The sequence below is a fragment of the Bison bison genome, unplaced genomic scaffold, assembly GCF_000754665.1.
Source record: "Bison bison bison isolate TAMUID 2011002044 unplaced genomic scaffold, Bison_UMD1.0 scf7180017864519, whole genome shotgun sequence".
NCBI classification, from domain to species: Eukaryota; Metazoa; Chordata; class Mammalia; order Artiodactyla; family Bovidae; genus Bison; species Bison bison.
In genome coordinates this window covers 12212773-12234209 of record NW_011495072.1, presented here as the reverse complement: position 1 = coordinate 12234209, position 21437 = coordinate 12212773, and the positions used below count along the sequence as shown (strand labels likewise).

At 36.7% G+C, this 21437-nt stretch overlaps 1 protein-coding gene across 1 annotated transcript in view; it reads right to left on the bottom strand.

The window, feature by feature from the left end:
* Positions 1-3998: 3998 nt before the first annotated feature.
* LOC104981784 (calcium-binding mitochondrial carrier protein SCaMC-1-like) overlaps positions 3999-21437 on the bottom strand; it is a 58950-nt gene continuing 41511 nt past the window's right edge. The window contains 2 exon segments of the mRNA XM_010831032.1: positions 3999-4165; positions 5055-5062. Of these exon segments, the coding sequence (XP_010829334.1) occupies positions 3999-4165; positions 5055-5062 (175 nt within the window).

Here is a 21437-nt window from a genome sequence, read left to right as displayed (position 1 = left end):
GCCTGGGCTTCTAAGACCCACTCGAGAAGGTGTCTAGGGTGAGGCACCTTCCGCTATTCGAGAGGGCGCCTGCGGCCTACGTAAGTGGTGCAAACTTCTTGTCTTGAAGTTTTATTGGTCTCCCGCGTAAACCAAGCTACTCAGCTTCTTTTCTCCACTGAATTTTCCTACTGAGCTATCCTCATTCTATTGTTCTCTATATCTCTAATTAGCATATAAATAGTTGCCTAGGCCGTCTCTCCTTCGAATACCCTGGATCAGCTGGGGCTGGTCCCCAGCAACTATATTCAACTCATTAGTATAGTTCAGGGATTCTCTCTCTCTCTTTTTTTTTTTCTATAAAGAACTAATTAGTAAATACTTTAGGCATTGTAGGTCATATACAGTCTCTTATTATTTTTGTTTGTACTACAAACCATGAAAGGAAAATTGAGAAATTATAGACTTCATCAATATTTGGAATTGCTGTTCATCCAAAGAAACAATTAAGAAAGTTGATATTCCAGTCACAAACTGAAAAAGGTATTCACAATACATACTGCTAATAAATGAGTCCTATGAAGAAGTTTGAAAAAGTCCTACAAATCAGGAAGAAAAAGGCAAACAATATTTAGATTTAAAAAAAGAAAAGAAGACTTGCCCAGGCACTTCAAAGAAAGAATATCCAATGGTTTTTTGCTTTTTATTTTTTTCCTCTTCGGCTACTCTGCACAGCATACAGAACTTCCCCAAGCAGGGACAGAACTCAGGGCCCTGTAGTGGAAGCATTGAGTCTTAACCACTGGACCACTAGATGTTCCAATGACTTCTTTTTTATGATTTTATTTTATTTTTAATTAATTTTTATTGGAGTATAGCTGATTTACAATGTTGTGTCAGTTTCTGCTATATAGCAAAGTGAATCAGTTATACATATATCTATTCTTTTTTAGATTCTATTCCCATATAGGTCATTTCAGAGATTTGAGTCGAGTCCTCTGTGCTATACAGTAGGTTCTCATTAGTCATCTATTTTATGTATAGTAGTGTGTATATGTGGAGAAGGCAATGGCACCCCACTCCCGTACTTTTGCCTGGAAAATCCCATGGACAGAGGAGCCTGGTAGGCTGCAGTCCATGGGGTTGCTAGAGTCGGACACGACTGAGCGACTTCACTTTCACTTTTCACTTTCATGCATTGGAGAAGGAAATGGCAACCCACTCCAGTGTTCTTGCCTGGAGAATCCCAGGGACGGGGGAGCCTGGTGGGCTGCCATCTATGGGGTCGCACAGAGTCGGACACGACTGAAGCGACTTAGCAGCAGCAGCAGCAGCAGTATGTATATGTCAATCCCAATCTCCCAATTTATCCCTCCCTGCTTTCTCCCTTAGTAGCCATAAGTTCCAATGCCTTCTTAACAGAGCTGGTTTTTTGTTGTTTGTTGTTATCTTTTTTTTTTGGGGGGGGGGGGGGCGGGCTCCTCTTGCCATGGAGCACGGGCTTTAGGGCTCATAGGCTCAGTGGTTGCAGCTCCCTGGCAGGTTCAATAGTTGTGACACATGGGCTTAGTTGCTCTGTGCTGTGTGTGATCTTCCCAGATCTGGAACGGAACTTGTGTCTTCTGCATTGGTAGGCAGGTGGATTCTTTACCTCTGAGGCACAAAGGAAGCCCCAACAAAGGTGTTTTTTAAGATAATCAAAGGTGAATTCCAGAGGTAATGCTGTGTTTTTAACCCCCAAAGTCTAAAATTGCAAATCTTAAATAGTAATTTATCACTGTGGTAATAATGTTTAAATTGACTTTTCTGTTTTCTAAAGTGTGAAAGTACCTGTTCAAGTGCCTTTGTTTCTTCATTAATTCTGAAGAGACCTTTGGAATTTCCCCCATCCTTTGCTCATAAAAGTATAAAAACCTCTAAAATGGGTTGAATTTTTACTCTTCGAAAGCAGTGCTGTATAGATGGAGAAGTCTTGAGGCTACTGTAAGAATAAGACTGAAAACCAGAGGCAGGAAGCTTAAGTCCAAAACCTGAGAACACCAGAGAACTCCTGACTCCAGGGAACATTAATCAATAAGAGTTTATCCAAAAGCCTCCATACCTACACTGAAACCAAGCACCACCCAAGAGCCAACAAGTTCCAGAGCAAGACATACCACACAAATTCTCCAGCAATGCAGAAACATAGCCCTGAGATTCAACATACAGGCTGCCCAAAGTCACACCAAACCCATAGACATCTCAAAACTCACTACTGGACACTTCATTGCACTCCAGAGAGAAGAAATCCAGCTCCACCCACCAAAACACCGACACAAGCTTCCCTAACCAGGAAATCTTGACAAGCCACCTGTCCAACCCCACCCACAGGGAGGAACCTCTACAATAAACAGGAACCACAAACTGCCAGAATACGGAAAGGCCACCCCAAATACAGCAATCCAAACAAGAAGAAAAGGCAGAGAAATACTCATCAGGTAAAGGAACAGGATAAACACCTACCACACCAAACAAAAGAGGAGGAGATAGGGAGTCTACCTGAAAAACAATTCAGAATAATGATAGTAAAAATGATCTAAAATCTTGAAAACAAAATGGAGTTACAGATAAATAGCCTGGAGACAAGGATTGAAGGATGCAAGAAATGTTTAACAAGGACCTAGAAGAAATTAAAAAAGAGTCAGTCAATAATGAATAATGAAATAAATGAGATCAAAAACACTCTGGAGGGAACCAACAGTAGAATAATGGAGGCAGAAGATAGGATAAGTGAGGTAGAAGACAGAACGGTAAAAATAAATGAAGCAGAAAGGAAAAAAGAAAAATGAATTAAAAGAAATGAGGACAATCTCAGAGACCTCTGGGACAATGTTAAATGCCCCAACATTCAAATCATAGGAGTCCCAGAAGAAGAAAACAAAAAGAAAGGCCATGAGAAAATACTTGAGATAATAGTTGAAAACTTCCCTAAAATAGGGAAGGAAACAGTCACCCAAGTCCAAGAAACCCAGAGAGTCCCAAATAAGATAAACCCAAGGCAAAATACCCCAAGACACAAATTAATCAAATTAACAAAGATCAAACACAAAGAACAATATTAAAAGCAGCAAGGGAAAAACAACAAATAACACACAAGGGGATTACCATAAGGATAACAGCTGATTTTTCAGTAGAAACTCTTCAGATCAGAAGGGAATGGCAGGATATACTTAAGGTGATGAAAGAGAAAAACCTACAACCCAGATTACTGTACCCAGCAAGAATCTCATTCGAATATGAAGGAGAAATCAAAAGCTTTACAGACAAACAAAAGCTGAGAGAATTCAGCACCACCAAACCAGCTCTTCAACAAATGCTAAAGGATCTTCTCTAGACAGGAAGCACAGAAAGGGTGTATAATCGTGAACCCAAAACAACAAAGTAAATGGCAACGGGATCATACTTATCAATAATTACCTTAAATGTAATTGGGTTGAATGCCCCCAACCAAAAGACAAAGACTGGCTGAATGGATACAAAAACAAGATCCCTATATATATATATGCTGTCTACAAGAGACCCACCTCAAAACAAGGGACCATACAGACTGAAAGTGAAGGGCTGGAAAAAGATATTCCACACAAATAGAGACCAAAAGAAAGCAGGAGTAGCAAAATATTCCAACTTTATTCTATGACACAAAATTATATTAGGTTAATAATGTAATTATGTTATATTAGGTAATATAAATTGCATTTTAATCCACTTAAATGGAAATTTCTGTTGAGTGTTCATTGAACTGTTGAGAAGCTTAAATGGATTTTATGAAAATTAAACATCTTAATTCATAAAGAACTTAATAAACTTTAATTCTGGCTTACATAAAATTAAAATTTAATATTTAAGTCTAATTTATATGTTTATCTTTTTGGAAAATAGATACATCATATTTTAATACAGACCTCTTGAAGTTTAATGAGAAAGCAAAGACATTTTCATGCTTATAAATGTACATAAAATGATAGTTCAGGACTTCATTTTTACGCTATTCCCAAGAGTGGTTTTACTGATTCGTAAACCATACGGCTTATACAAACTGAAGGAAACAACTTTAAGAAAGTTGGAGTCATGCCTCTGAAAAATCCTGTCACTCCTTGTCTTTTATAAATTTTATAAAAGACGCTAATCATATTTAGCTGTGGAACTCCTAGAAAATGAAAGGGAAGGGAAAAATCAAGTTAATTTTATGTTTTAGCTTTCTTTCAAACACTAACTCAGGTAAAACATGCTAAAATAGATAATAAAATACAATTAATTAAATTATTTCACAAGCAGTCCCAAAGAAACATCTCTGATTCATAGTCAGAATCAGAGACTGTAATGGAACGATTTGATGCTCATCTCTATTTAATTTTCTTTCATTTTAGGAACAAATTCTGTCCACTGGAAGTGAAATTTACTTGTAATTATCATAGACTTATAATTTTTAAAGACTATCCAGACATACAGAGGTATCTGATTCAGTATCTCATGCCTTAAGAACATCTCAAAATCAGAAACAAACTCAAATGTGTTTCTCATTTGATATTTTTCTCAGGGAATGATTCCACCATTCATCTAGCTGTTGAAACTGGAAATCTGAAAGGCATCCATGACATTTCCCTCATGTCCAAACCAGTGCCCATCGATTTTACCCTCTAAATATCTCTCAAATCCATCCATTTCCTTCCATGTCCACTAACATGCCTCCAGCCTTCAAACTACCAGCATTCTTCTCTCAACTATTGGCATAATCACCCCCTTCATTTTTTTCTGCATACTTTAACCAGAGAGAACTATTAATGATGCAAATTTGATTATGTTACTGTCCTGCTTCAGTGATTTTCCATTATGCTTAAATATAGTATGCTGCGGCCTCTGTTTCCATCTCCCACCTCACTTGTTAACCACTCCCTTGCTTTCTGCACTCCAGCCTTACATCCTATTTAGTTTCTCAAATGTCTTTTTGCTTCTTCCCTCTTCAAACTAGTACACAGGCTTTTCCCTTTGCTTGAAAGTAACTGCCCCCACCGTTGCCTATTTTACCCCACTTCAGCCTTCAGTTCTCAGTCTAAGCAACAATTCCTGGAGGAAGTCTTCTCAGATCTGCCTTAGATTCCACCCTCCCTATATAGTCTTTATAGAACTTCACTTTTCTTTTGTAGCTCTTATCAAAGTTTATATGTGTGAATTTTTAATTAACAGCCATCTTCCCTATAGGGAAGTTCCATGAGAGCAGGGACCAATGTTTCTTTTTCCTTACTCAAACCTCACGTGCATTGCACATTGCAGCGTTGGCAACATTCTCAAACTCTCTAGTTAGTATTTTTCTTCCTAATCTTATATCATTTTCCTCAAATTGGCATAGCTGAGTGTAAAAAGCAGTAGAAAACTGAAAAAAATGTCTTTTACTCTTAGTTTTAAACATTTCCTCTCACCACCCACCCCCCCAAAATAAAATAATTCCTTTGAAATCTTAAGAAAGTTCCTCAAAATTTTAAAAACTATTTACTTGCCATTCTTGGAGAATAGTCTATTACTATATGCATTTTTTGCATTATTTTAATAGAAGCTAATAACATTTCTCTCAAATTCTATATTTTTGTAAAGGAATATAGAGAACACTGACTCGATGGACGTGAGTCTCAGTGAACTCCAGGAGTTGGTAATGGACAGGGAGGCCTGGCGTGCTGCGATTTATGGGGTCGAAAAGAGTCGGACACGACTGAGCGACTGATCTGATCTGATCTGATAGAGAACATTCTTACTTTTTTTTCTGTCTGTGGTTTTATGCTTTTGTAATTGAAGTATAGCTGATTTACAATGTTGTGTTAATTTCTGCTGCACAACAAAGTGATTCAGTTATACATATCTATACATTTTTTATATTCTTTTCCATTATGCTTTATCACAGGATATTGAATATAGTTCCCTGTGCTATACAGTAAGATCTTGTTGTTTATCCATTCTATATATAATAGTTTGCCTCTGCTAAGCCCAAACTCCCTTCCTCCCTCCATCACCCCCTCCTCGGCAACCATAAGTCTGTTCTCTATCTACGTCTGTGAATCTGTTTCTGTTTCATAGATAAGTACATTTGTGTCATATTTTAGATTCCAAATATAAGTGATATAATATGGTATTTGTCATTCTCTTTCTGACTTAACTGACTTAGTATGATAATTTCTCAGTCCATCCAAGTTGCTGCAAGTGGCATTATTTCATTCTTTTTTATGGGGGCTGAGTAATATTCTAAAAACATCTTCTTTATACACTCATCTGTCAATGAACATTTAGCTTGTTTCCATGAACTGGCTATTGTGAATATTGCTGCATGTATCTTTTTGAATTATAGTTTTGTCTGGATGTATGCCCAAAAGTCAAATTGCTGGATCATACAGCAACTCTATATTTAGTTTTCTGAGGAACCTCCATCGTTGCTGCACCATCTTATATTCCTACCAACATTGTAGGAGCGTTTCCTTTTCTCCACACCCTCTCTAGCATTTTTTATTTGCAGACTTTTTAATGGTGGCCACTGGCCATACTTGCCAATGTGAAGCAATATCTCATGTGGTTTTGATTTGCATTTCTCTAATAATTAGAGATTTTGAGCATCTTTTCATGTGCCTGATGCCCATGTAGAAATGCTTACTTTTTCCCTAATGTTGAGCCCATTTTCCCTATTGATTTTCCCCCAATTTATTATTTTAAAAATTGTAAACTACAAAAATGTTGTACAATGAACATTTGTATAATTACCACCTAGTTTCTAAATCCGACATTTTGCCATACTTATTTTTTGCCTCTCTTTTTCTCTTCTCTGTACATACATATAAATGTGTGTATGTCTTTTGAAAGTAAGTTGCAGACACTATGACACTTCTTCCTTAAATACTGAAACATCTCCTAAAAACAAGGACATCAGTCCACATAACTATGGTATTATGATCAATGCCCTTGAAAATTAAAAATAATTCCCAATATCACTAAATACCTCTTTATTCAAATTTTGCAAATTATCCAAAAGATGTCACTTATAGGTTTTTTCCCCAAGCTAAAATCTAAACAAAATTCACTCCTTGCACTTGGTTGTTATATTTCTTTAATTTCTTAATCAAGATTAGTTAGTGCCAGTCCCCTACCACCACCATTGTTTCTATGACAATGACTTTTTGAAGAGCCCAGGCCAATTGTCTTATAGAATATTTCACATTCTAGATTTGTGTGATTGATTCTTAATAGTATCATGTGTCTTATTTCTCAATCCCCTATATTTCCTTTAGGTCTGAAAGCACAATCAAATGCCAGTAAAACATTTTTTTGGCAAGAGTACTTCATATCAGAAGTCATGCATTTCATATTACATTACATCACATCAGAAGGCACATATATCAGGTTTTTTCACTGCTACCAACACCAAGTTTGGTCACTTGGTAAGGGTGGTGACTATCCATTCTCTCCATTGTCAAGGTTTGTTTTCCTTTTTGCAGTTAGCAAGAAATCTAATAGATGATACTTAGGCATTATGTGAATTTACTATTCCCCAATACCATTTAACTTAGTAGTTTTAACATTCCCTGATGAGCCTAGGATTCAGATATTGATTTTGAAATATCATTACTCTGTATAAAACTAAAAAGAAAAATAGTTTAGTATGGGTTTTTGAGAGCAGGGAATGTATCAATACAAGCAACCAGAAAACATCATTTTCCAAAAATTACAGAAGAGCCCAGAAAAAATTAATATGGACATGTTCAAAAAACAAAGGGAGATTCTCAGTTGCAGTTATAACAGAGTAGATTCTGTCAACTAACCCTTCAAATAAGAATACTCTTAAAAGATGAACCAAATAGGCTTCCCAGGTGGTACTAGTGAGAAAGAACCCACCTGCCAATGCAGGAGATATAAGAGATCCAGGTTCAATTCCTGGGTCGAGAAGATCCCCTGGAGGAGAGCAAGGCAACCCACTCCAGTATTCTTGCCTGGAGAATGCCATGGACAGAGGAGCCTGGCAGGCTACAGTCCATAGGGTCACAGAGTCAGACATGACTGGAGCGACTTAGCACTCACACGCACGCACAAATACATAAAAACACTGTTTGAGGGCAATCAATGCAAGCAAGACAAGATCACTGATAGAAGGAAAGTATAGAAGTAATCATTATATTCACTCTGGTGTTTTTTCTTAGGCCATTTGACCATTTTCAGCATCAGAGAATAGAGTTCAAGCAAGAAAACAACAATGTTACTGAACTGAGGACAGAAGTGCCAGATATTTGAGGAGCAAAATCATGAAACAGAGTTAGCATTAGTGAAGTGAGTCCAAAAAATTTCTGGATAATTTTCCCTTGGAGCATTGCCAACTCTAAAGCTGCACAAAATGAAGTTTCAATAAAGCCAGCAGAAAAGAGCAGCTGGAAGGCTAAAGATGTAAGAAAAGATTTTAGCAGTAACACAGTGCTGGATAACAGAGGTTGGAGTTTAAGTCCAACAAGGTGGGGGGCTGTGATAATCACTCTAGGCTTTCAAATAATGCCCATGAAGAGTCACTATCTAGGGGTAAAGGACCATACTCTAAGAGTTCCTTGGAGAAAAGGCAAAGCTGAAATAGGTTATCTTTAACAAAGTCTAAACTTTTAGAGGAGAAGGCAATGGCACCCCACTCCAGTACTCTTGCCTGGAAAATCCCATGGGCAGAGGAGCCTGGTAGGCTGCAGTCCATGGGGTCGCTAAGAGTCAGACACGACTGAGCAACTTCACTTTCACTTTTCACTTTCATGCATTGGAGAAGGAAATGGCAACCCACTCCAGTGTTCTTGCCTGGAGAATCCCAGGGACAGGGGAGCCTGGTGGGCTGCCATCTATGGCGTCGCATAGAGTCGGACACGACTGAAGTGACTTGGCAGCAGCAGCAGCAGCAGCAAACATTTAGATGATCCATGTATTCTGTAGCTACCTACCAAAAACCTTAACCCTGTTTGGAGAAAAATAACATTATCCAGAGCCTACAATTTTTCATACAAAATGCCCATCATTCAGTTCAAAATAATGAGGCATGCTATTTTAACAAAGAATCAAATAACTGAAAACCTACCAAGAAAAAAATCAATAAAAAATTCATATATTAAATTTAAAATAATTGTGATTAATATTTTTAAGAAATTAGAAAAAAAGTGGAGACTTTCACAAGAAATCTGGAATCTATTTTTTAAGAATAAAAAATGGAAAGCCTAAAATTGAAAAAAAAAATACTTAAGACTTCAATGTATGAGTTTAATAGCAGATTAGACATTGCAAAACATAGAATTAGTGAACTCCAGAAGATAGGTTCAGTAAGAGGAAAAAAAAAAAAAAACCCACCCAGATTGAAGCACCTCATTGAAGATATGAGGGTGGAGGAGAACAAAAAATACAGAAAAGAACAAAATTCATATATGAGACATGAAGAACAAAATTTAACACACATGTAATTGGAATGTCAGAAAAAGAGAAACAATGGGATCAAGCAATATTTGAAGCAGTTTTGTCTCAGAATTTCCCCAAACCTGACAAAAGCCATCAAATTGCATATTTTTAAACCGGGAAGAGGATAAATATAAAGCAAATGACATTTAGCATGCATGTTCAGTCACTCAGTCATGTCTAATTCTTTGCGAACCCTATGGACTGTAGTCTCCCAGGCTCCTCTGTCCGTGGGATTTTCCCAGCAAGAAAACTACTGGAGTGGGTTGCCATTTCCTTCTCCAGGGAATCTTCCCAACCCAGGGATAGAACTCATATCTCCCATGTCTCCTGTATTAGCATGCAGATTCATTACCCCTGAGCCACCTGGGAATCCCTAAATGATACTTTAGGCACATAATAAACTGTTGAAAACCAGAGACAGAGAAAAAAAAAATCTAGAGAAAACAGAAAATACAGCATATTAAAAAAGCAACAATAAAACTGATAGCTAACTATTAAACAACAATTACAGAACTCACAGACATTGGAACAATATTCTTTTATTGTGCCATAAATAGAGACAAACAAAGCTAAGAGAATCTGTTGCTAGCAGATCTCCACTAAAAGAACTTCTGAACGGAGTTCTTTAAGAAGAATATAATCCTCATCGAAAGAAAGGAAATTCAGGAAAGGAAACAGAAACAAAAAGAGAATAAAATATATATTAATGCTGATTTTTAAAACAGTAATGACTTATGGGGTTTAAAACATATGCTCTAGTAAAATATATGACAACAGTAGCATAAAAGGAGGCAGTATAAATGAAAAGTGAAACTGTTATATTAGAAATTGGTAAAAATACTAATTTAAGGTAGGCTGTAATTAACAAAAGATTTGTAATCTTCAAGGTAACCATTAAAAGAAAAATAAAGAATATATAACTAACAAGATAATATAGAAGAAATAATGAACATATCTGATATAATATGTGGTCTCCACTTAACATGTAATAATACCTTAAAATACAAATGTACTAAATGCTAATTAAAAGACAAAATAATCACACTGAATTTTTTTGAAGATTTAACTATATGCTTTTCATAATGGATACATTATATATAAGGATACAGAAAGGCTGAAAGTAAAAAGGTGTTTAAAAATTATACCAAGTAAACATTAACCAAAAGAAAGCTATTGTAACTATATAGTATCAGACAAAGTAGACTTTTTAAGGCAAAAACATTACTAGAAATAAGAGGAACATTTTGTAATAAGAAAAGGATCAATCGAAATTGCAGTTCACATAATAATAATAAAGCTTCAGAATATATAAAGCCAAAGTTGACCAAGTTAAAGGAGGGATGGAAAAATCTACAATCATGATTAGAGATTTAAACACAATTCTGTCAGTAACCAATAGAAAAAGCAGACCAAAAAAATCAGTAAGAATATAAAACATTTACAAAGCACTTAACTAATTGACCTTTCATAACACATATGTGCTGTGCTGTGCTCAGTTATTCAGTCATATCTGACTCTTTTCAACCCCATGGACTGTAGGCCACCAGGCTCTGCTATCCATTGAATTTCCCAGGCAAGAGCACTGGAGTAGGTTGCCATTTCCTACTCCAAGGGATCTTCCCGACCCAAGGATAGAACCCACGTCTCCTGCATCTCCTGCATTGGCAGGCAGATTCTTTAACACATATATAGAACACTAAATACGACTTCAAAACCCACTTTCTTTTCCAAGTGTACAGTGAACATTTACCAAGATAGACTATATCTGGACCATAAAGCAAGTCTCAATAAATTTCGAAGTATAGAAATCGTGCACAGTATATTCTCTCTATATAGCGTAATTAAACTAAAAGTTCAGTGTTAAAAAGATCATTGGAAAATCCCCAAATGTTTGTAAATTAAGCAACTTATAATGAGTACATTGTATGTAACCATGAGTATATTCTAAATAGTCAATGAGTCAATAAAGAAATCACAGTGGAAATTTGGATGATATTTGAAATGAATAATAATGAAAATGATATCAATTTATAGTGTAGAAGTAAAGCAGTACTCAGAGAAGGCAATGGCATCCCACTCCAGTACTCTTGCCTGGAAAATCCCATGGACGGAGGAGCCTGGAAGGCTGCAGTTCATGGGGTCTGCTAAGAGTCGGACACGACTGAGCGACTTCACTTTCACTTTTCACTTTCATGCTTTGGAGAAGGAAATGGCAACCCACTCCAGTGTTCCTGCCTGGAGAATCCCAGGGACAGGGGAGCCTGGTGGGTTGCTGTCTATGGGGTCGTACAGAGTCGGATACAACTGAAGTGACTTAGCAGTAGCAGCAGCAAAGCAGTACTTACAGAGATGTGAAATTATTCAATAGAATTTATATATTAGAGAAGAAAGATTGTAAATCAATTATCTTAACCAGGGGTCAGCAAGCTTTTTCTATAATGGCCCAGATAGTAAATATTTTAGGCTTTGGGGACCTCTTGCAGCTACTCAACCCTGCCATTGCAGCATGAAAGTACCATAGACAATATGTAAATAAATGAAGGTGTTCCAATTAAATTTTATTTCTATAAACAGGTAGAGAGTCAGATTTGGCCTCCAGGCCTAGTTTGTCAACTTCTGATCTAAACTTCTAACTCAAGAAATTAAAAGAGAAAAAGGACGATGAAAATAATACAGAGAAGAACAGAAACCAAACAAAAGAGAAAAATCAATAATGTCAATAGATGAAATCAGTAAACCCCAACAAATGTGATTAAGAAAAAGAAAGGAAAAATAACAAATTGCTTATGTCAGAAATGAAAAAAGAGACATCACTTAAGACCAACAGCATTATCAAGGGTTTAATAAAAGGACATTATTAATGACCTTAGCTAATTAATTCAGATGTTTAGATGAAATAGATAAATTCTTTGAAAAATATAATGTCTTCACACTGGCAAAAGAAGAAATAAGAAGCCTGAATAATCAATAACTTTTAAAGAACTCAAATCTGTAATTAAAATACGGGGCGGGGGAACTTTCCATCAAAAATATTCAGACAAAATTGGCTTCACTGGTGAATTTTTCCAACTATTTAAGGAAAAAACAATTCGAATCATATACAAATTCTTCCAAAGAATAGAAAAAGAAGGAACATTTCCTGCTTTATGGGGCCAATGTAACCATAATACCAAAACCTGATAACATTACGAGGATAGAAAATTACAGCCAGGGGGCAGTCCTAAGATGGTGGAGGAATAGGACAGGGAGACCACTTTCTCCCCCACAAATTCATTGAAAGAACATTTGAACGCTGAACAAATTCCACAAAACAACTTCTGAATGTTGGCAGAGAACATCAGGCACCCAGAAAGGCAGCCCATTGTCTTCGAAAGGAGGTAGGACAAAATATAAAAGATAAAGAGAGACAAAAGAGGTAGGGATGGAGACCCATCCCGGGAAGGGAGTCTTAAAAGAGGAGAAATTTCCAAACACCAGGAAACCCTCTCACCGGCGGGTCTGTGGGGAGTTTTGTAATCTCAGAGGGCAACATAACCAGGAGGAAAAATAAATAAATAATAAATAAAACCCACAGCTTACATGCCTAACAGCAACTCCCAGCAGAAAAGTAGCCCAGACATTGGCTTTCGCCACCAGCAAGTGGGGGTTGAACAGAAAGGCCTGGTCTGCATTGAGGGCAATCTGAGGGAGCTAAAATGAGATAGCAACCCAAACTGTGGGATAGCCAGAGAGAGAAAGGGAAAAAAAAGAGAGAAAGAGAGAAGTGTCCCTCGAAAAGCCCTACCTAAGGCACCGTTGGGCCCACTCACAGAACAAAGGATGAGCGAATACCAAAGGAGAGCTAGCCTGCTGTGGACTGGCCCATCCCCCGCTGGAGGCAGGGAGGCAGGCAGGCAGGCAGCAGCGAGAGCTGGAAAGGCAAGGGGCAAATTCGACCCCAGAGCCGGCATCCTCTACCAAACTGTGAGCAGGCTCCCAGTTGCTAACCAAGACTTTTGGGATCCAGGACGGTTGACATCCGCCGGGAGGGTCACAGCCAGAGATCAGCTCCCCAGAAGAGACTCACAGCACACCTGAGAGGGCCCTTCCACTGCGCACCCAGGAAACCAAGTGGCCGGGATCGGGGAGGTGATAAGATGCACCCCCCCACCAACCTAGGGAGAGTGCACTCGCCAAGCAACTGGTCGCCTGAGCTGCTTGGACCTAGGAAGGGCACAACACGCAGGCCTATCCCAGTCTGCGTCTTTGTGGAGTACCCAAGAACCTGAACCTGAGCAGCTTAGACCTGGGAAGTGCACGAAACCCAGGGCCTGCTTTAGAGAGTTCCCCTGCAGAGCAACCTGGAGCCTGAACAATGCAGACTGGGAAAGCACACACACCATGAGCAGGGGCAAACCCAGCGCGGCCGGGACACTGTGAGCACTCCCCACACACGCCAATGATATTTGTTTACAGTGTCCCTCACTCCCCACAGCACCAGTGAACAAGTGAGCCTAAAGAAGTGACCACCTTTGCCTCCTTGTGTCAGGGTGGAAATTAGACACTAAAGAGAACTGCAGACAAAGCCAAAATAAACAGAGGGAACCACTTTGGAAGTGACAGGTGCAACAGATTAAAACCCTGTAGTTACACCCAAGACACATATTAATCAAATTAACAAAGATCAAACACAAAGAACAAATATTAAAAGCAGCAAGGGAAAAACAACAAATAACACACAAGGGGATTCCCATAGGATAACAGATGATCTTTAATAGAAAGTCTTCAGGCCAGAAGGAAATGGCAGGACATACTTAAGGTGATGAAAGAGAAAAACCTACAACCCAGATTACTGTACCCAGCAAGAATCTCATTCAGATATGAAGGAGAAATCAAAAGCTTTACAGACAAGTAAAAGCTGAGAGAATTCAGCACCACCATTGCTGAGAGAATTCAGCACCACCAAACCAGCTCTCCAACAAATGCTAAAGGATCTTCTCTAGACAGGAAACACAGAAAGAGTGTATAAACACAAACCCAAAACAATAAAGTAAATGGCAATGGGATCATACTTATCAATATTTATCTTAAATGTAAACGGGTTGAATGCCCCAACCAAAAGACAAAGACTGGCTGAATGGACACAAATACAAGACCCCTATATATGCTGTCTACAAGAGACCCACCTCAAAACAAGGGAAACATACAGACTGAAAGTGAAGAGTTGGAAACAGATATTTCATGCAAATAGAGACCAAAAGAAAGCAGGGGTAGCAATACTCATATCAGATAAAATAGACTTTAAAACAAAGGCTGTGAAAAGAGACAAAGAAGGACACTACATAATGATCAAAGGATCAATCCAAGAAGACGATATAACAATTATAAATATATATGCACCCAACATAGGAGCACCACAATATGTAAGGCAAATGCTAACAAGAATGAAAGGGGAAATTAACAAGAACACAATAATAGTGGGAGACTTTAATGCCCCACTCACACCTATGGATAGATCAACTAAACAGAAAATTAACAAGGAAACACAAACTTTAAATGATACAATGGACCAGTTAGACCTAAATGATATCTATAGGACATTTCACCCCAAAACAATGATTTCACCTTTTTCTCAAGTGCACATGCAGCCTTCTCCAGGATAGATCACATCCTGGGCCATAAATCTAGCCTTGGTAAATTCAAACAAATTGAAATCATTCCAAGCATCTTTTCTGACCACAATGCAGTAAGACTAGATGTCAAATACAGGAGAAAACTATTAAAAATTCCAACATATGGAGGCTGAACAACACGCTTCTGAATAACCAACAAATCACAGAAGAAATCAAAGAAGAAATCAAAATATGCGTAGAAATGAATGAAAATGAAAACACAACAACCCAAAACCTGTGGGATACTGTAAAAGCAGTGCTAAGGGGAAGGTTCATAACAATACAGGCTTACCTCAAGAAACAAGAAAAAAGTCAAATAAATAACCTAACTCTACACCTAAAGCAACTAGAAAAGGAAGAAATGAAGAACCCCAGGGTTAGTAGAAGGAAAGAAATCTTAAAAATTAGGGCAGAAATAAATGCAAAAGAAACAAAAGAGACCATAGCAAAAATCAACAAACCTAAAAGCTGCTTGAGAAGATAAATAAAATTGACAAACCATTAGCCAGACTCATCAAGAAACAAAGGGAGAAGAGTCAAATCAACAAAATTAGAAATGAAAATGGAGAGATCACAACAGACAACACAGACATATAAAGGATCATAAGAGACTTATCAGCAACTACATGCCAATAAAATGGACAATTTGGAAGAAATGGACAAATTCTTAGAAAAGTACAATTTTCCAAAACTGAACCATGAAGAAATAGAAAATCTTTACAGACCCATCACAAGCACAGAAATTGAAACTGTATTCAGAAATCTTCCAGTAAACAAAAGCCCAGGACCAGACGGCTTCACAGCTGAATTCTACCAAAAATTTAGAGAAGAGCTAACACCTATCCTACTCAAACTTTTCCAGAAAACTGCAGAGGAAGGTAAACTCCCAAATTCATTCTATGAGGCCACCATAACCCTAATACCAAAACTTGACAAAGATGCCACAAAAAAAGAAAACTACAGGCCAATATCACTGATGAACACAGATGCAAAAATCCTTAACAAAATTCTAGCAAACAGAATCCAACAACATATTAAAAAGATCATACATCATGACCAAGTGGGTTTTATCCCAGGGATGCAAGGATTCTTCAGTATCTGCAAATCAATCAACGTAATACACCACATTAACAAATTGAAAGATAAAAACCATGTGAGTATTTCAGTAGATGCAGAGACAGCCTTTGACAAAATTCAACATCCATTCATGATTTAAAAAACCTTCCAGAAAGCAGGAATAGAAGGAACATACCTCAACATAATAAAAGCAATATATGACAAACCCACAACAAACATTATCCTCAATGGTGAAAAATTGAAAGCATTTCCCCTAAAGTCAGGACAAGACAAGGGTGCCCACTCTCATCACTACTATTCCACATAGTTTTGGAAGTTTTGGCCACAGCAATCAGAGCAGAAAAAGAAATAAAAGGAATCCAGATTGGAAAAGAAGAAGTAAAACTCTCACTGTTTGCAGATGACATGATCTTCTACATGGAAAACCCTAAAGACTCCACCAGAAAATTACTAGAGCTAATCAATGAATAAAGTGGCAGGATATAAAAGTAACACACAGAAATCCCTTGCATTCCTATACACTAACAATGAGGAAACAGAAAGAGAAATTAAGGAAATAATTCCATTCACCATTGCAACGAAAAGAATAAAATACTTAGGAATATATCTATCTAAAGAAACAAAAGACCTATATATAGAAAACTATAAAACACTGATGAAAGAAATCAAAGAGGACACAAATAGATGGAGAAATATACCATGTTCATGGATTGGAAGAATCAATATAGTGAAAATGAGTATACTACCCAAAGCAATCTATAGATTCGATGCAATCCCTATCAAGCTACCAACAGTATTTTTCACAGAACTAGAACAAATAATTTCACAATTTGTATGGAAATACAAAAAACATCGAATAGCCAAAGCAATCTTGAGAAAGAAGAATGGAACTGGAGGAATCAACCTGCCTGACTTCAGGCTCTACTACGAAGCCACAGTCATCAAGACAGTATGGTACTGACACAAAGACAGAAATATAGATCAATGGAGCAAAATAGAAAGCCCAGAGATAAATCCACGCACCTATGGACACCTTATCTTTGACAAAGGAGGCAAGAATATACAGTGGAGAAAAGACAATCTCTTTCACACATGGTGCTGGGAAAACTGGCCAACCACTTGTAAAAGAATGAAACTAGAACACTTTCTAACACCATACACAAAAATAAACTCAGAATGGATTAAAGATCTAAACATAAGACCAGAAACTATAAAACTCTTAGAGGAAAACATAGGCAAAACACTCTCTGACATAAATCACAGCAGGATCCTCTATGATCCACCTCCCAGAGTAATGGAAATAAAAGCAGAAATAAACAAATGAGACCTAATTAAACTTAAAAGCTTTTGTATAACGAAGAAAACTATAAGCAAGGTGAAAAGACAGCCTTCAGAATGGGAGAAAATAATAGCAAATGAAGCAACTGACAAAGAATTAATCTCAAAAATATACAAGCAACTCCTGTAGCTCAATTCCAGAAAAAGAAATGACCCAATCAAAAAATGGGCCAAAGAACTAAAGAGATATTTCTCCAAAGAAGACATGCAGATGGCTAACAAACACATGAAAAGATGCTCAACATCACTCATTATCAGAGAAGTACAAATCAAAACCACAATGAGGTACCATCTAACACCAGTCAGAATGGCTGCTATCCGAAAGTCTATAAACAATAAATGCTGGAGATGTCCATTGACAGAAGAATGGATACGAAAGCTGTGATACATATACACAATGGAATATTACTCAGCCATGAAAAAGAATACATTCAAATTAGTTCTAATGTGGTGGATGAAACTAAGCCTATTATACAGAGTGAAGTAAGTCAGAAAGAAAAACCCATACAACATACTAATGTATATATATGGAATTTAGAAAGATGGTAACAATAACCCTATATGTGAGACAGCAAAAGAGACACAGATGAATAGAACAGTCTTTTGGACTCTGTTGGAGACAGCGAGGGTGGGATGATTTGAGAGAATAACACTGAAACATGTATATTATCATTATATTTGAAACAGATCACCAGTCCAGGTTTGATGCATGAGACAGGGTGCTCAGGGCTGGTGCACTGCGATGATCCATAGGGACGGGATGGGGAGGGAGGTGGGAGGGGGGCTCAGGATGGGGAACACATGTACACCCATGGCTGATTCATGTCAATGTATGGCACAAACCACTACAATATTGAAGTAATTAGCCTCCAATTAAAATAAATAAATTTTTTTAAAATTAAAAATAAAAAGAGGGTTAAAATAAAATAAATAAATAAATAAATAAATATATTTGAAAAGAATTGGCATGTTTATCATATTGAGTCTTCCAATCCATTAACATGGTATACATATCTGATTTGGGAGTGATATAAAATGTCTCTCACTAAACTTTTATAATTTTCTCTGTAATGATTCTGCACAAAATTTATAACATGTATTTATAAGCTCTTCCTATTTTAAATGATTATAAAAATTATTAAAATATCATTTGCTGAATAAAAAAAGAAAATTACAACCAAACTTCTCATGAATAGATATAAAAATATTAATCAAAATACTATCAATCAAATTAAACTCTATACAAAATGGCAATGCAGCATGAACATGTGAATTTTTTCCCATGACTTCAAGGTTAACATTTAAAAATCACTGTGTAATTTACAGAAGAAAGGAGAGAAATCAGTGTTATTTTGATAAATGCAGAAAAAGCAATTGATAAAATTCAATGCCAATTCATAATTTAAATTTCAGCAAACTAAGAACAGAAGGGAACTTTCTTAATCTCCCTAAGGGTATATTCAAAAAATCCACAGCAAACAACAAACTCAATGGTAAAATGCTGAACAATCTTCTTCTGAGTAGGAATGAGATATAAATGCTTACTCCTACCATTACCATTGTACATTACACTGGAGGTCTCAACCAGTGCCATGAGGCAAGGAAAAAAGGTGAAAAGTATAAAAACTGGAAAGGAAGACACCAAACTATTGTATTCACAGAAGGCATATCTGTGTACATATAAAACCCAAAATGAAAAGAAAAATTGACAGATAAACTATTACAATTAATACATATATTTAGCAAGGTTGCTGGAAACAAGATTATTGTTCTAGAACCAATTGTATTTCTAAAATCTGGCAAAAGCTAATATTTAGAAATAAATATTGTATAAAATTCCATTTGTCATCACACACAAAAAATTAAATGTCTAGTAATATACCTAAGATACACATCACCTGTATATTGAAAAATATAAAATATTACTATGAGAAATTAAGTAAGACCTAAATAAATAAGTGAAGAGGTATACCATGTTCATGGACTTCTAAGATATAAATTATTCCTAAATTAATCTAAAAATTAATTTTGATTACCATTATTAATCAAAATAATCTTAATCAAAATCTTGGGTTTTTTGATGTGAGAATTAACAGGATGGTTTTACAGTTTATATAAAAATGCAAAGTGCCAAAAATTTCTAAGATAATCTTGAAAAGCAGCAACATTAAAGGGCGTAAAATACATATGAAGATTTCTTATAAAGCTACAATAATTAAAACAACATACTTATTAATATAAGTATTTAAATAGAACAGAGTAGAGAATTCAGAAACAGGACCATACAACTAGAGTAACCTGATTTACCACAATGCAATAAAGAAAGAATGATCCTTTCAATAAACTGATCTAGATGAGAAAAAAAATAAGTTTTTACTTTCATTACTATAAATACACACAAAATATCCTGAGTTGCAGACCTAAATAAGAAAAGGTAACATGATAAATTTTCTAGTAGAAAAGAGAAAAATTTTGTGATCTTGTGTTAGGCAGTTTTTTAAACAAAACACCAAAAGAAAAGATTAGTAATTTGTACTTCAAGAAAGTGAGGAACATCTGTTCATCAAAAGATACCCTTAAAAGACTGAAAATACAAGCCACAGACTTGAAGAAAATGTTTGCAGTATACAAATTTGACAACCGACTTGTATCCAGAATATATAAAGGACTACTACAAATCTGGGGGCGGAGGGGAAGCAATCCAGTAATTTTTGGTGGACAAAAACACTTTATAGAAGAGGATATACAAATGGTAAGGCTTCCCTGGTGGCTCAGTTGGTAACGAATCTGCCTGCAATGCAGGAGACCTGGGTTCGATCCCTGGGTCAGGAAGATCCCCTGGAGAAGGAAGTGGCAACCCACTCTAGTATTCTTGCCTGGAGAATTCCATGGACAGAGAAGCCTGCATGGGGTCACAAAGAGTCGGACATGACTGAGTAACTAAACCACCACCATACAAATGGTAAATGAGCACATAAAAAATATTCAAAATCACTAGACACTAATAAAAGTCACAAAGAGATTTTATTGTACATCAGCAGAATATCTAAATTGTAAGACTGACAATAACAAGTGCTAACAAAGATGAGCGACTGGGACTTATAGATTGCTTTTATAATGCAAACTGAAATAAGCATTTTGGAAAACAAATTTGACAATATCCACTAAAGTTGAATATGCATTTATTCTATAATCAAAAAAGATGCTTATGTTTTTCAAAAGACAAGTACATGAATATTCATATCCATTTTATTTATAATAGCCCCAAAACAGAAACAACCCAGATGGCCATCAATAGTATAATGGATAAATTGGAATATTATAGAGCAAAGATGGAGAAGGCAATGGCACCCCACTCCAGTACTCTTGCCTGGAAAATTTCATGGACGGAGGAGCCTGGTGCGCTGCAGTCCATGGGGTCGCTAAGAGTTGGACACGACTGAGCGACTTCACTTTCACTTTTCACTTTCATGCATTGGAGAAGGAAATGGCAACCCACTCCAGTGCTCTTGCCTGGAGAGTCCCAGGGACGGGGGAGCCTGGTGGGCTGCATAGTCCAGTCTATGGGGTCGCATAGAGTCGGACACGACTGAAGTGACTTAGCAGCAGCAGCATAGACCAAAGAAAAAGACTACATGTAACAGTGACTCTCCAAGACAGTACACAGTTTTTAAGAACAGATAAACTAATAAACGGTGATAAAATCAGAATAATAATTACTTTGGTGTGGAATGTTTATTAACTGGGAAAGGCATAAAGAAACCTTCTGTAATGCTAAAAATGTACTGTCTTAATCTAGTTGGTAGTTTCATGTATATATATATATATATATATATATTTGTAAAAACTCCTACAATCAACAGTTGTCAGACTCTTTTTTAATTCAACAGATAAATTTTTTCTAAT